Source organism: Amphiura filiformis, chromosome 1, assembly GCF_039555335.1.
Source record: "Amphiura filiformis chromosome 1, Afil_fr2py, whole genome shotgun sequence".
Classification (NCBI taxonomy): Eukaryota; Metazoa; Echinodermata; class Ophiuroidea; order Amphilepidida; family Amphiuridae; genus Amphiura; species Amphiura filiformis.
In genome coordinates, this window is record NC_092628.1 from 48,625,028 (window position 1) to 48,642,290 (window position 17,263).

General features: G+C 35.7%; 1 protein-coding gene across 1 annotated transcript in view; it reads left to right on the plus strand.

The window, feature by feature from the left end:
- The first annotated feature begins 11,574 nt into the window (after positions 1-11,574).
- The window catches only part of LOC140148187 (calmodulin-like), a 40,849-nt gene continuing 35,160 nt past the window's right edge, over positions 11,575-17,263 (plus strand). The window contains exon 1 of the mRNA XM_072170050.1: positions 11,575-11,737. Within this exon, the coding sequence (XP_072026151.1) occupies positions 11,735-11,737 (3 nt within the window). The 5' untranslated portion in view covers positions 11,575-11,734. The remainder of the gene's footprint in view (positions 11,738-17,263) is intronic.

Here is a 17,263-nt window from a genome sequence, read left to right on the forward strand (position 1 = left end):
GAGCGGGTAGCTCTCCTGACTACAAATGGCTTTGGTAGCAGTTCCTTCAGATCGAGTGGGCACAAGCTGGTGTGGATTTTACATTTCTGCCTTTATCAGTCAACATCAAACTCTTGAAGATTCCTTCTATTGTTGCCACAAAAAACTTGGGTAATATGGTATCTCCTTGACGAACTCCCCTTCTGATAAAAATGGGGTCACTGTTCTTAAGAAGTTTTAGTATAGCTGTGGCATTTGCATAGATTTCCTGGATGGTCTTTAATAATGTAGCTTGTGTTTATGTCTTGGCCGCATTTATTGTTTCCACCGAATCAAAAGCTTTTTCATAGTCCACAAAAGCAAGGCATAAGGGCAGCTGGTATTCCCTAGATTTTTCAATAAGTTGATTTACTGCCTCTAAGTGTTCAATTGTCAGGGAAATCGCTCCTGAATCCAACTTGTTCTGCAGGTCGATTTTCGTCCAGTTGAGGCGTCAGTCTGCCTGCGATCTTTTTGGTGAAGAGTTTATTCGTGCGCGAGAGAAAGGTTAATTGGCCGGTGGTTTTTAGTGTCGCCTTTTAATTTTTTGTGCAGAATAATAACACTAGCACTCTTCCAACTTGATGGTTTTGGTTCTTAGACATTACTTGAAGCGTTTTGCCAATTGCTTGCATGGATGACAGTATCTCATCACACTTAAGCTTTTCTGCTGCGATATCACCTGGCTTCTATACTCATCTGCTCCCACATCAAGGATATCTTCCTCCTCATGTTCTGGATCTAGATTTACATCAGGAATTGTGGCTTTACCATGTTTACTGTCATAATAATCTTTTGATTATTCCATCCCTGTCATTCTTCCTTTACTTGACTGCTTTAATATTCCCCTATTACTAAGCATCTTTTCCACACTCCCGATATTTTGCATTTCTCTTCTGCATCTCTGTATTAAAATGTCGGTTTTCATCTTGTGTTTTTCCTGTGCTGCCATGTCCCTCCTTTTGCTTAGAAGGTGTTTGTTTTCTTGACTAAGCTTGTCTGGATTTCCTTTTATTTTGAAAACTAGCCACCTCATGTGCCGTTATAGCTACTGCATCATTAATGTCTTCATACATGGTTTCAACACTTTGTTCTACTTCCAATCCTTCAAATCTGTTCAGTTCCACTTCAAAGATGTAATTGTCCTCATGTAACTTGTTTAAGTCAATTACCTTTTTCGTGATTCATTACATATCTGACATTGAAAATGTTCTTGGTATAGTGGGCCTCATAACATATCTGACATTAAAAACTAACATTAGGTTGGAAAGATATACAAATCTATTTTTATGGAAATGTTACAATATGGCTTCTAAACCTAAGGTCTCGCATAGGTACCTTTGCAGAATATTTTTGGACTTGAGAGAGCACATCAGACACACCAAAATTCATTCAGAATACGAGGAATGTCCTTCTGATATTAAATAATCTTGAATGTTTTTAATTTGCGATATAATACAACTTCAGTGACCAGCACTACTTTCCAAACACTCACAGTATAATATTGGATCGTGTAGCTTACATTTCTACAGTGTTTCTCGCCAGATGGAATCAAATGCTTTCATAAAATCAACAAAATTCCAGGGTACCAGTATAATTTCACTCACCAATAATTTACCGTACAAGAAACACTGCATTACTATGTAATACACATTGTCCTCCTTAAGGTGGTTTCGATGGTTTCATTGTATTTGGGACCATCTTGCAGAACACTTTCCCTGGGGTGGTGATTGCTCTTTAGTTAAATGCGAGTTCAGCTTGTGTCCCTTCTTGAATACTGGTGTGGTTGGGCCTTTTGGGGGGCTACAATTTGCAGGCGTTTTACCTTCTGACCAAGCCGCGTTTATGGTTTTCAATAATTAAAGCAGTCTCATCGGCACCCCATCTGCTTTCCAGGGTCAGCAGCCGCTTTGTCCTAAATTCACCCTTTTGCTTTGCAAGATCTTGATATGGCTTCTTCCACCTTGTGTATTGTGAAAAGTATTGGTAAATGCATCAGGGTCTGGAATGGTGTGAAGAATATTTTCATCTCGTTGGCACTACGGGTTTAGATGCAATGCTGAAATTATTCCTTCAGTTACTTCACTAATCGCCTTCACCATATTCACTAGAGCTGTGTTAAGGGATCTAAAATGAGCGTTTATTGTGTTTCGACAGTATTTTTTGTGGGACATGAGAGCACCTCAGACCTATCGAATTGCATTCTGAATACGAAGCATGTCTTTCTGATATCAAATAATTTTCATTTTTTGAAAATTACAATATAATACAAATTTTATGACAAATTATAAAAATTGATATTTTTCAAATTTTTGATATATAACAGTCCTCGAAGTAAATTATATAAATCTAATGATATATTCTTAAAGTGTATGTTGCAGGAAGGAAAAGCCGACGGTCAATTGAAAATTTTGACCTTTCATATTGAAGATATGGATTTTTTCCCAAAAAGACCTAAATTTTTTGTGTGTTTTTGGGGAAAAATACATATATTCAATACGAAAGGTCAAAATGTTCAATTGATCGTCGGATTTTCATCCCACCTACATACACTTTAAGTATAAATCATCAGATTTATAAAGTTTACTTCAACTACTGTTAAATATCAAAATATCAATTTTAATGATTTGCCATAAAATGTGTATTAAATTGCGAATTTCAAAAATCAAAATTATTTGATATCAGAATGACATTCTTCGTATTCAGAATGCAATTCGATATGTCTGATGTGCTCTGATGTCCCAAAATAAATACTGTCCAAACGTTCATACCCCAGCCCTTAAATACAACATCTTATTAGCTGCATCTGATCTCTTTGACTATTGTTTTTGCATGATCAAATTCCATGTCTTTCACTTCTCTTTACCTCTTATATAATTTGGCATACTTGTTTTTTTTATTAGTTCTTTATCATTGTGATTTTGGCCCAGGCTTTGGTAACAGGCCTCATGAATTACCTCTTGGAGGCCTACATTACAATCTCTTTTGTGTGGTGATGATATTGTTACGAGTCGTACTTGACTCAAGCCCAAAATCACCTTTTACCCAAATTCACACGAATGCACAACACAAATACACTGTTTGATTAAGCTAACAAAATCTAAGTCTTTAATTGAAAGCAAGTTATGAATGATACAATATATGACAACAAATGCACATACACAACAATCAAATATAATCACTCTTTAACTATTTAGTACTTAGCCAGCATTCATCTTCTTGGTGACCATAAAGTTCTTGCAATGTTCTGGACGACTGATGTAATATATCCTTATTCACTTGTCCTGCGAAAATCAGCGAAGTCCAGTATAAACTTGCGTTTATAAATCCTTGCGTATAAAATCCACACACGAAAATGGTGCTGCTTTCTCCCAACCACTAAACTCCTTGCGCCGTTCTCCTATACTAAACTCCTTGCGCAGTTCTCCAAATCTCTTTACTCCTTGCGCCGTTCTCCTATACTAAACTCCTTGCGCTGCTTTCTCCAAACTTGGTGCTATTTCCACCTTTCACACAATATCTTCAGGAAGCAGGACTGCGATGCAGTTGTCCCCACTTATTTTGACAGTTGCGTTGAATCAAAACAACAAGTCGACAGAAGAATATATTCCTTTCTTGGAAGTACGTTCTTTGACGTATTCTAGATCTTCTCCGACACCACTGGCAAATAGTAGTACTTTGACTACATAAAATATTTCTGGTTTGCAATTTCCTTTCTTTCAAGGAATTGGACTGTAAGCATATTAGCTAGCTAGCCCAGATCAACACTATAAACTGTGACAATAATTGTGTTTACATTTTCTTATATATCAAGCATGGGAAAAACCCCATTCTATTATGGGCCATTTACTACCTCCACACTATGCTCAATCTGGGAAATTCCCAAGTCTTACTTATAACATTAACCTTTCTCATTACATCACTTCCTTAGGGGAATTCCATTACATCACTTTCAGGGGGTTTCCAAATATTCCAAATTAGATATGATTCAATTTGTTTTGCTCAATTTGAGAGGGGAATTCCCCCAAAATGTCATCACTCATGTAACTTTGTAAACAAAGATAAATCGTCAAATAAAATTACTCAGGGCACATCACAATATCTCTTAAAGTGGACCACACTCCTTCCACATCAGTGTCTTCAAGTTGGAGATGGGGTTCAAAGGCTCCTCCAATACCGTAAACGTTCGCCTAATGGCGCTATGGAGTTCATGGAAATGAGAGAGCGCCATCCCTGTAAAAGCCGACTATTATCACTGATCATTAAGGGTACGTGTAGTTAAAGGGTGAAACCTATCGACACATACAATTATGAACAAGATCAAACAAACTTGTTCATGATAATGCGGTAATCATTCACCTGATACGTTGTGGCCCAGTGAGCAGAGCATTAGACTATAGTGCGAGGATAAAGAGAACTTGTGGAGAAAGATTGATGGTTCGAATCTCATGCATGTAATTTCTGACAGATTATGATCTCTGTCAATGTTTTTTTTCTGATTTGAGGAAATTTTATTCTCTATTTTCTTGATTTTATCTTTAACATTGTTTATATAATTTTATTATTTTATCTTGTATGTGTCTTTTTTCATGATTCTTTGTTTTTATCGTTTCATTTTAGAGTACCTCAATCCATTCAATCAAATGTTGTAATGAACCTATTTGTTATGTGTGTGAGACGAACTGTCGCGTGCGACAAATCTTTCAATTCGCGCGAGTGTCCTTGCCTATGCATCAGTGGTCATAAGAGGTATATCATTTTATTCGAAAGGGGGGGGTCCCAAATATACGAGGGTCATAAAGTCTTGGAAAGAATAATAGGAGGGGGTCATAAAATGTTTTATGAACAGAATGTAGGGAGTCACACGATGACCACAGAAAGTGTGTTATTTTATTCAAAAAGACTGATTTCAATACAATTTTGGGGTTTGGGATCATAAACTTTTGTTGCCGAAATAGGGGTGCGCAATTTTATGGACGCAGACTTTTTGTAAATTTGGGACCTCCAAAAAAAAAAAAAAATGATAGCCCTCTAAGAGGATTCAAAAGATAACCTCTGCCCCAATAATCCCTAGCTATATTTGTTTGAAACTGTTCCACGGAGGATGTATCATAATAGGCTCAGTCTTCAAATGATATAAATAAAATTTGAATGAGTGAACGAACAAAATCATACAACGACCAACTGAATAGAGGCTGTGCATGTGACGTATCATCCCGTAAATATGGCGGACTAGTCAAATGCATTCAACAAAAGCATGATTGCATCTACCGCGACAGTTCGTCTTGACACGCATAACAAAATGCACTACGATCAAATAGGTTGATGGCAACATTTGATTGAATGGACTGCACTGCGCCATGATTATGGGGAAGAAACCGGTTCAACTTGTTTGGAGCCAATCGATAAACGCAAGGCCTCTATAGCTATCATTGAATACTGGCTAGGATTCCACAACACAATGAGAACATGTTATAAGGCGCTTTGGAAGGCACACAATACCCCAATGGCTTTCCATATTATGTGCACTCAACAACTATTCAATATCGAAGTCTGGTATCGAAGTTACGTAATGTTACTATGTCAACGGGATCACGCGCTTTAGTAATGAGCCACGATCGAAACAATCAGTACACAAAAAAGGCATACCAAAATAGCGTGATCGTAATGATCGCCATACAAACAGTGCTTGGTTCCGATACCATCACGGAGTTACGTAACTACTTCGTGGTCTGATAGTTATAATTTATGATCAATGGTCTGATCTACTTGGGTTCGATCCTTTTAAGAAAAGAAAAAATAGCTGATCATTTATAATGCATAAATGAATAAAGTAATGTAGCTACACAATTTGAAACATTGAGGCCGTTCTATTTTTCAAAGGTCATTTAACTGTTAAATGTAGTGGAATATATCACGCATTGATAGGTAGCAGGTGGCGCAAATTTTTTCAGCAGGTTTTGTTGCCGTTTGTTCGCAGTGCCTATTTATCTAAAAAAAATAAGAAAATTAAAATTAAATTAAAAAAATTCACAATATTCGTTCGTAAAATGGGGACAAAATCCAAAAACATTTCTTGACCCTTCTTCACATAAAAGTGGGGGCAGAAATCAAGATTCGAACCAGTACCATTCACCATTCAAGGCGCACCCTCTACCGCCTGAGCTAACCGGTCAGACAATAGAAAGGTGTAATTTTGAACTGAAGAATATTAAAAAATATGAAGAAATTACAATGTTATAAAAAGATTTCCCAAAATGAGTTAGGTATAACGTATGAATCGATTTACAAATTAAGTCCAATGGCACTTTGAGAAAGAATACCTGAAGAAACCCCAAAACATTAGCAACTAACCTAGTGACCTAAAGTATTGGGTCATGTCGCGATATTTTTTCTGAGGCATTATGTCCAGGTTTCTCAATTTAACATACACGTATCCTTAATGCTGTTGAGATTTTACAAGGATGGCGCTCTCACATTTCTAAGAATCCAAAAGCGCCATTAGGCGAACGTTTACGGTATATGGCCATGAACTCTTCAACTCTTCAAGAAGATTGGTTAAGTCATCAACTCCACCTGCCGTCTCACTGGATGTCTTAGACCAACATCAACAGACAGCATAATACATACTATGTGGTATAGCGCCGCCAGAGATCCGTCGTAGTGCAGCAAGTAATAAAAAACCAGTCCACAGATAAGCAGCACTTCTAATCGGCCACGACCCTGCAAAGAGTCGGCTGAAGTCTATAGGAAAAGCTTCCTCAACGTAGTTGAATCTTCCACAAACAACATCCGTGTTCCTTAGTGCCAAAGAAGAACCCCCCCCCCTGGTGCTGACTCAATCTGGACTGAATGGAAATGAGCAGAATAAGACCTGGTACTGCCGATGTAAAGGGACCTTCAAAAAGTGGTTACCTTAACATCGAAGATGTGACCTGCCGACCTGCGTATGTGGAACTAATTGAAAGGCCATATTGCTAAATTGTAACTCATTGCACCATGCATACAAACTTAGTACGCCTCATTAAATCGCTTGCTTATTGCATAATGTAACACAGTGATTCCTTGGTGTACTGTTGTCACCTCTAAATCCAAAATGGCGTCCGAAACGGTCAAGACATTCACCTACTATTATATTTTGATCATAACTTAAATTATATACCTTTTACCAAAGTAGCGTTATATGTGTCAAAGTTGGAAAAGTTTTTGTCACAAATACGTGAATGTGACAGCCAGATCCTATAGTTTAAACAATATTTCGAATGTGACGGTCGATCAAATAGCCCGGTCATCATTCCGTGAGCATGATAATGTGTGGTGTTATTGATCAGCCTTTATATTTTTGTAAAATATTGTGGCGATAACCTACAAATCCAATATGGCCGCCGTTTTTGATAGGTAAACAATATTTTGATCACACATCGCCCTAACCTATAAATGTAGTTTGGTAGTGTCAGGTGAAAGGGAATAATTCACCCATATGATTTTATCAGACTTGTTTCTTGCAAAAAAAAAATTGTACGGGGATGTACCACGCATACTTTCGGGTGCTTACTTTCTTTATAGGCTATAAATTGATGAGTTACGGTCAAGCCCGCGGTCAAGTTTTCCAGAAGATTTTGAACCAAAGGCTTGTTTTTAAGCAATATTACATTATGCATGGAGAACTGAGGTTTTCTATAATTCACTGGGTCAGAAATGCCATTTGATCTATTTGCAGCTTCCCATGATATCTTCTAAAAGTGCCAGACATACTTCTTTGAAATGTTGATGGTCAACAAGGATTCCTCTTACCCTTTAGTGGAATACAATAATACGTTATCCAAGGAATTTTGGTTGAATGGTCCTTCCCGGGGTGTTTCTTGCAAAATAAATTGTACGGGGATGTACCACGCATACTTTCTTTATAGGCTACCTAGTTTTTGCTGTTTTTGCAAGCCATCGGTTTACCAATTTTTCACACACAAAAACAAAACACCCAAATGCATTCAAATTTGCCCTAAATTAGGCTGTTAAGTGTATCTTTGTCCAATGCGCTCATCTGGGCGCATTGATCTCCACTGAAAATATTTTGCTTTTTATAGTCTTGGTCTACTCTAGAACTATATAATTATGACTATATTTTTTGGGCTAGATGGTTTTGCCAGTACTGTATTTTGTTTTCTGATTATTACTTTTTGTGTGGTGGAAGATTCGATGGTGAAAATAAAGAACAGTTTGCACGTCTTAAATTGGTTTTATTCTTTGTAACATAGCACAAAAGGACTCAATGGACAACAAATTTTCCTGTGTTACTATGATAACCATGATAACGAGTCATTTAACGGGAGTAGAATGAAGATCATGTGAATTTGCCTGGGACTACCTCAACATTCGCCAAAACAGTGTCTCAAAGAGTAACTGTCGTAGTGATCGATGTGGATGGGCACATTTAAAAGCGTTCCGATTTTCAACCTTCAGGTCACTGCCATACACTAAGTTATAAGTGAACTTATAATGTATGGTCATGCATTACATCTTTCTTATGATCAGACTAAGATCTGTAATTCTTGTGAGCTGTCCAAGGTATTGAAATTTTAGTTAATGGCAGTTCTATTTACCTAACAGTTATGTCCAGCTTTGGCTGAAACGCAATATCTAGCATGTGTGCACACAATAAGAGGAAGAACTCTTAAAACTATACATGGTATTATTACACCGTTAATGTTGCATTGTTAATATAAAACCAATTGTTATGTAAAATTGCCAGAATATGAGATATAGTGTATGACTACATTTTTAAGATTACCGCTACTCAAAAAAGTCAGTATCGCCTCATACGAGTATCATTCAAAATGATCTGAAATCTCAACTGCTTTACCAGTTAGCTCCCTAAAAAGTTGTACTTAAAACTGAGTTAACAATGCAACAAGGTCCTTAAAAATATAGTAAGTAGTCAAGCAGGAAAATGACCTCAATAATGGGAAAAAGTCTGGTGTCAAAAATGCTTGTTGCTCAGAAAAGAGTTAACAGGGGTCAAATTTCACGATTGATCAGATCTTCTTGTTCAAACCACACCAAAGTAGTTTAGTTCTGAAGTTATAACCAATTTGGGCTCCAAATGCTCAGATTTTAACGACAATCGTCTCAAATTGTTCGGATTGGAAAAACAATTTAAATTACAAAACGTTTACATCATCTAATGATGTTTGTTCGGGTGTTTGTTACGTCAGGTACATATGGGCACAAGAATCATTAGACAAATACACGTACACGTGCGATGATTCGATTTCTTTTATTCAGTTTTGTTTGTAACAAAATCTTAAGATTGACGTCATTTTCATTAGCGTTTTAAGAAGTATGGTGAACGCAACAGGATGGCGCTGCACTACGCTGCGAGGTGAGCATCATGGTGGGTAAAGTCTTTTGAATTTGCCGGGTTGTCCCCAAATTGAATACTGCCCTCTTTTGTTAACGTCGTTCATCGAAAAGGTCAGGGCTTTGAACATGTGGAATAATGTTATGGTTTGAATTGCTCATTTTGTTCGTAGCTTCTACTTATGCCTATACACAATGTAAGGTATTTGCATGTGCTCTTACTCTAAGTTTATGAATGTATTTGTATTTTGTTTGTCATGATAGATAAAGTATGAGAGCAAGTTTAATCAAACTAGTTGGAGAAAGCTCGTATAATTAAATTGAAACTTTCTCTTCTACAATGTATTAGATAATCCAAGACAGTTACAGTCAGTCTACTCTGAAGTACAAAGTTCCGACGCGGACGCACACATTGTGCCGACTTTGAAGCCCGCTTTGAAGGCACGCATACATGCAGCAGAGACGCAGTACTGCGCAGTGTTTACGCGCTGTATATGCGCGAGTTGTCACTTTGTACTTCAGAGTGGACAAACTGTAGTAAGGAAGGTTGAAGTGGGTCTGGTGGAGTTTTCAAGCTTTGCCAGACTTGTTGCATCATTATTTTAGTTAGATTTGCACCTACTGCATAAGTTAAAAACATTTACCATAATAGCAATTTGTACTAGGTAGGGAAAAATATTCCTAAACTGTATCTGTACGCACTGTGGCATATCAGCATAAAAAAGGCATTTGTAAGACATGGCGTAAAAATTTGCAGGGGCTCGGAAATTTGTTTAGTCACCGTTGATGCCGATGACATCTAATATGTCAGCCAGGGTTATTTGAGTGTCAACATGTATCGTACTGTTATTACTATTATTATATGGAGCTAAAAATAATGCTGCACTTTTTGGCGGGCAGGAGGGCTTTCACTTTTTTTTTCTCTCGCCGCATGCGGTGTGTCTCGTTCTCTGCAATGCAGTAGACTTTACTTTGCATTGTGGGATGTGTTTGCAGTCTCATACCGTACAATGCAGTAGGGAAAGCGCAATGCGGCATTTACGAAGATACCAGACTGCAATCATTCACACATTCCATGCATACATCTGCCCTGAGTCTGGATAATGATTTGAATACTACTGCTACCATGCTCACTCAACAAAAATAAACTTTGAATAAAATTCCGTTAAATACATATTGTAACTTCTAGACCTACATAAAGTCATTTTCACACCAAAATGTTATTTAGATTTAAGTAAGACAAAGATACCATTATTTAACTTTATATTTCTTTACTTACATTAAATATAAATTAATATATATTTATATAAGTGACATCTGTCTTGAGTATCGCCTTTTCACCCTGTCTGCCTAAGTGTAATTACACTATAAATTTATCTCACCGCATCATCCTTTCTCAGAATTTTGCTTCGTAAAGTTCTGGTGAAAAGGTGATGGTAACCTTGTAACATTTCATTTATCATGTTTATAAGAATTCATGATATCATTTACTTTAATTTGAAACTTTTTCTAGATACTTTGGCGCGTTTTTATAATGTATCACGTTCAATGGTATGAGTTAGATTTGCAGGGAGTCTGCATGTACTCATAGCCTGAAGTATTATTCTGCGCACAGTCTTGGTTCAATAAGGTCATTTTGGTCACGCCCGCCTTGTCCAGAAGTAATTAAATTGACATGCTGTATAACATTTCAATAAAAAAAAGTAAGATACTGACACAATATTTCCTCTTTAATATGGGAGCAGCAGACGTGATGTGGTAAAAAACAAAAACACTAATAGACTACTGGTATTTAATCGAAAAATCAAAGGCATTATCATAAGGAGGAAGATTTTGTAGTTCAGTAGTAGGAGTAGTATTGTTAGTAGTACAATATTATAGCAGTAGCAACAGAGTAGTAAAGGTAAATGTAGTTAACATTTACTGGGCCATGACCATTATCAAAAATCCGGGAAACTGCCAATGCAAAATAAATATACAATGATGATACAATGACATTTATCACTATACCGCATCCTTGAATACAATATTAGTTAATATTATATTTTCATCTCTACATAATTCTAATACAAAGGTTACTACAAGGGCAAAGATGACTTTGCCCTTTAGGATAGCCATTTAAGGTTACCCCCCACATGACTAACCGCGCATGCGTAGTACTGCTCTTCTTGCTATTTCCCTCATGGGCCCCAGATAATGAGTTACGGTGCTCACCATCATCCTAGAAATTCGTCTACTATTTCAGTTGGGAACTACTTACATCCACAGCACGTGTGTATCGTAACTGGTTTGAAGCATCCTCTACTGCATTTTGGAATTTTACCCGCGCTAACAGCAGCTTCAATACACACATATCGAGATGGTGAGTTATTATTTGCTAATTATCTGCGCTTAACTAAGTAGAATAACATTGCGCTGGCAACATATTGTAAGCTTGTCCTGTGTAAGAGTTACATTTTCATCTCGGAGCTAGTTGCGCTGAGAGTACAGTACAGCTGTTAATTTTCAAGAAATTAGTATGCGCATAACATATCCACATGACATGGCATTGCTTTTGCGTTACCCTAAGATTAGCATTTTCGCTTTTTATTGTATATTCGTTTTGATAAACATGATCGAATTGATATGATTCAGCACGGTTTGATGTCTTACGAAGCATTTTGTGCCTGAAATTATAAATATCTCTTCATCATGTCAAGGGATGTTTGCGGGGATGTTTGTACCGGCATGGAATGAGTTAAGATTTTTGTATTATTTTTAAATTTCAGAGAATTCCGTTATCTGCAGGTCATGAAAATGTATGTTACTATTACTGCTTAATGTAGCAAGCATGGACAAGTAATAAAGGCATATCACAAAACAGGAATGGATACCCACGGACAAGCATAGCAATGAAATAGCATCATGATATTACATTAATAATAATATTAAGTTTCTGTTCGCATGTCTTTGTCATTTAATATATCATGTGTATAATAAGAAATCCATCCCCATAGACAATAGAAAATAAAATGTATTCATTTATCAACATAAATATATTAGCAAGTTGTTTACGTATATATGTGCATCAAAATGGGTCCGCTAAGAAATGGTAATGGTGTAAGCTTACACAAATCTAGCTGGTTCTGGTTATCCAGCGTATAAAATGAAGGAAGTCTGCCAACAAGAGGAGTCTACAGATCCGGCCCGAGACAGATGTAGAAGATGTTGTTGTTCTATCCTTTAACACTTTCATGTTAAATAAAATTCATCCAGAACCGCATTTTCTAGGACAAATTACGGCCTCTTCATCTCAGCGATATTAAAAGTACACGTGCGCAGTCATTTATTAAAAACAATCAAATTAATTTAACATAAAATTATTAATTATGCGGAAAGTATTGATATAATATGACTTATCTATTAAATCGGATGACCGGGTCAGCGCCACCAGTAACATAAAACAATTAATAAATCGATAATGGTGAATTTAACACACTTAACCTAAATAAGCGATACTCCTGAATTGCATGGGCGTAATCCAATTGATCCGTGTGTGTGTCGTTCTTGTATGCGCTCTCAAATCAACAACACATAAAAAACCCCAAGGCAGTTTGTTTAACCCTTTTCCCGCCTAAATTAAAACATACGACAAGGTCATGTTCTGCTGAGCGATAACATATTTCAAATTTTTGAATATCCGTACACCATATTAAAAATAAAGTAATTCGATTTAAGTACTAGTATGCCCAGTGCTTATTTATAATTGTCATAGATAAGATACTTGTGATATATGAACACGTCTTGTGAGCAAGCAAAAAAGAATACGTACACGTATTAAATCAGTTGCATGCTGTGTGCTATCCAAAGGCATTTTTTCTGCGCCGTGAAGCTTTCTCAAATGAAAAACCTATACCAAATCGATTCGTCTACAACTCTAGATTATAAACCCTGATAACATTTATACATTGAAATTCAGACTAAAAGAGGAGACTCGTATTTTTTATATCATATTTATGTCACACAGATAGCAAAGATATATAATATGCATATATTATGAAGGGGTATCGGCAAAACGGTAGAGTGTTATCATACCTTAGCTACTCATGCAGAGTGCAACAGCATTTAGTTGTCGGATTATATAATGGGTATTAATATATACCGACTATAAAGTCGTCATTCAAAGGGGGAAGCCCAAAATAATTACGTCAACAAATTAATATATTTAAATATATGGCTTAAACATAAATAAATGATTAAATAAATAAAATTTAATAAATAAATAAATAAATAAATAAATAAATAAATAAATAAATAAATAAATAAATAAATAAATAAATACGCTCACCTGTAATGGATTTGAGCTCTTTTAATTCCATTATTATGTTTTGATGAATCCAAGTGTGTGAAAATATTGGATCCAACACATAATATGATAAAATTGATGCTTTACGCCCAATATTTATTGGTCTCGCGATGAGTTTTAAAATATTGGACTCAGCTACGCTCGTCCAATATTTTAAAACTCATAGCTCGACCAATAAATATGGGCTCAATCGATCCAATTTTATATCAAAGTACAGTCATCTGAAAAATAATACTTGATAAATAAATAAATAAATAAATAAATAAATAAATAAATAAATAAATAAATAAATAAATAAATAAATAAATAAATAATGTCACAATAACTATAAATTGTAACCTACCTTGGCATGAAAATTGGAACATTGTTTTATTTTGTTTTACGGGGAGTGTTGTGTGCACAGCTTACTTTTGAATTTTCGCAAACATGATCTTAGTTATTATTGCAAATTACAGTAATTTCTGGTTTTGACTACATTTTATTGCCTTTTTTGATTTTTGTTAAATATTTACTTTATTACACATAATTTTTAATATAAAGTTGTTTTATTCGATGGGTGCTCACTGTTTCTATTTCCTCTTCTTAAGCTTCATTATAATAATAAGAATCTCGATAATAATTCTAGAATTCGGCCACGGTTGACTAAAGAGTATAGTAAGAGTAGGGGATTCTAAACCTTGTGCAAAGCCGGTGCTTATTGGATTGACAGTAACTATAAAGGCTAGAGGGTGCCCTTAGTGACTCATTTGATCCAGAGTGATTCAGATCAGTGAAACCAGATTACCTTTAACACGATAATGCGTAACTCGCAGTTTGTGGACGCTATGTGCTAATAAGATCTAGATCAAATTTCGTTGTCACAAATATGGATGCTATATAAACATACCCGTCTGAATCTCATCCACTCCAATACAAAGAGGCTGTTCCTTAACCCCAATTTGCACACTCACGTGAATGACGTCGTACATAATATCGGGTATCGAAACTCGTCTTCAAGATTTCACCCGGCAATATACATGTCGGGTATACATGATGGGTTATCGAACTGAGTCGAGGAAAATAATGCTATTTCTGACCATGTAAATCCACTTGAACGTAGATTCAAAAGTGTGGAGACGATCAAATCTATGAGGTATCCTACGGCGACAGATTATGACCTGGTACCCACGCAAGACATGCCGGGACAAAAACAAAATTATTAAACGAAATGTCTCAAATTTGCTCGAAAGAGGAGATTTTGCAGTGGTGATTGTTTTTGTAGCGTGTATTAAATGGTGCTGAAACGAACACAGGGTGATCACTTTTTTCTAATTCTATAGAAAGTATGTTACTATTGTTGTGATTAAAGATATAATTCGCTTCAATAAATCACAAAATATCTTTTATTAATCTTCATAATCTCTCTGTATTTCAACACGTTTCCTATCAAACACACACAGATAGCTACAAAGATAGATAAAGGGAGAGGGAGAGAGGAAGAGAAAGGGAGAGAGTTTTAGGGAGACAGACATAGATACAAACAGAAAGATAAAAGAGAGGTAGAGAGATGAATGTATGTGAAAGAATAATAAAAATTCTTCATGAGCACCCGGCAAATGGAAAATCAACTTATTTAAGTCAAAACTCACTAAATGATTTTCACAGAAATGTCCCTTTTCACGTTTTTTTACGTATGGGCTTAAGGGGGTAGGCCTACTACACCCCTGTGGTAAATTTGTGACTATTTTTGCAATTTTCTCAAAAAATAATAACACACTGGTAATAAATGTTATGTATATTATTGGGGCAAGGAATCCAATTACTACACTGAAATTTCAGTGACTCAAGACAAGCGGTTCAGTATATATGATAGGAAACGATGTACCCGGGCGATGTACATTCTAGCGGTACCTTATTTCTTATCATAAGTAACAAACCGCTTGTCTTGGGTCACTGAAATTCCAGTGTAGTAATTGGATTCCTTGCCCCTATAATATACATAATTTTGTTACCACTGTGTTATTAGTTTTTGAGAAAATGCAAAAATAGACATAAATTATCGAGGGTGTAGTACCCCTTAACAATATTGTTATTTCATTCATAATTTCGTAATCTTTTTCTACATTCTTCAATTTACTTATTATTTCAAAAGGTTTTATTGGAACAATACTAGCAGCAACAAATAGACAACAAAAACAACAACAGGAATATTATATTGCATAATTTGATCAAACGCCGCATTTAAACCACGATGTCTGGGAAAGCAATCGCGACTGATAATAATATATCCGTGTTATTTTTAAACCTTTACAGGCAAGTGGCAATCCAGCTGTTAAGAGAAAATATCTTCTTAAAAAGACTCTTATAGTATTCATCAATCATTACCTTCATGAATAGATTAAATGTGCTTGATTAAAATCGGTTCTATCAAATTTCCTATTACTCGGCTAGTGGCTCTTAAAAAAACTATTTAAAAAAGCTGAACAAGTGAAATATTACATTTTCCCGCATTGTAGCATATAAAAGATAATAACCTTCTGTATGTGGATGTTTTGAAGACAGTCCCTGCCTTTCGAAGTATACATGTATATTACACAGGCCTTCAGATATTGACCGGGAAGAAATGGTATTTATAATAAGAACAAACAGGCACAGGTTCATAAGACATTGATAAATAAACTATAATAAATCTGCGACGTGGTTATGTTGTATTCGGTAATTCTATCGAAGACACCAATATAAGGTATTACGGAGCTGGTCATCCATTTAGCGAGAACTATAAACAGGTGATACTGTAATAGCAGGATGAAAGGATGAAAGATTATCATACTAATCACATACTGACGGGCCACCATGATATATGTGCTGGCATGAAGATATATAGATAGATATATAGATGGGATGAACATCTCAAGAGTGTGTAACGCTTGAAATATAGGATATATTAGTTGAATTGGTGGAACTACTATACATAGGCTACAACAATAATTAGAAACCTGGACGCTCCTTCAATCAAATAAAGCAACAGTTTTGTAATGGCATTAAGAACTGCTTATGATACGGTGATTTTATTGTTGCAATTTTTGTTAATGCTTATTTTATTGGATTTTTTTAATGCAAATAAAAAACTGGTTTAGAACAATAATAAATTGTTAAATATATAATCATAAATTAATGATCACCGTATATAAATATTTTGTAGAACGAAACCCATTAAACTTATTAAAAGCAAACTCACAGTGAGGCAAACCATTAATGGGTTTTTGACCTAGTAGTGTCGTTTTACCCCCTGCCGGGTTTCCGCTAAGTACGTACCCTTGCTACTTGAAAGCGTACGCTATTAGCTAGGCGTCTTAAATTTAAGTTAATTTCCCCTTCACGTTTAGTTAAGTCACAAGCAAAAAATATATTACCAACTGCTAGAGAAAAGTAGAGTAAAGTATTTTATGATGTGTGCTTGTCAGCATTCCAGAAATTTAACCGGGTTTACCGTGATTGTTGGTGTATTTACGTTGTTTACAACAAACACTTATTTCAAATCGAGACTAAAAACAAAACCTTACG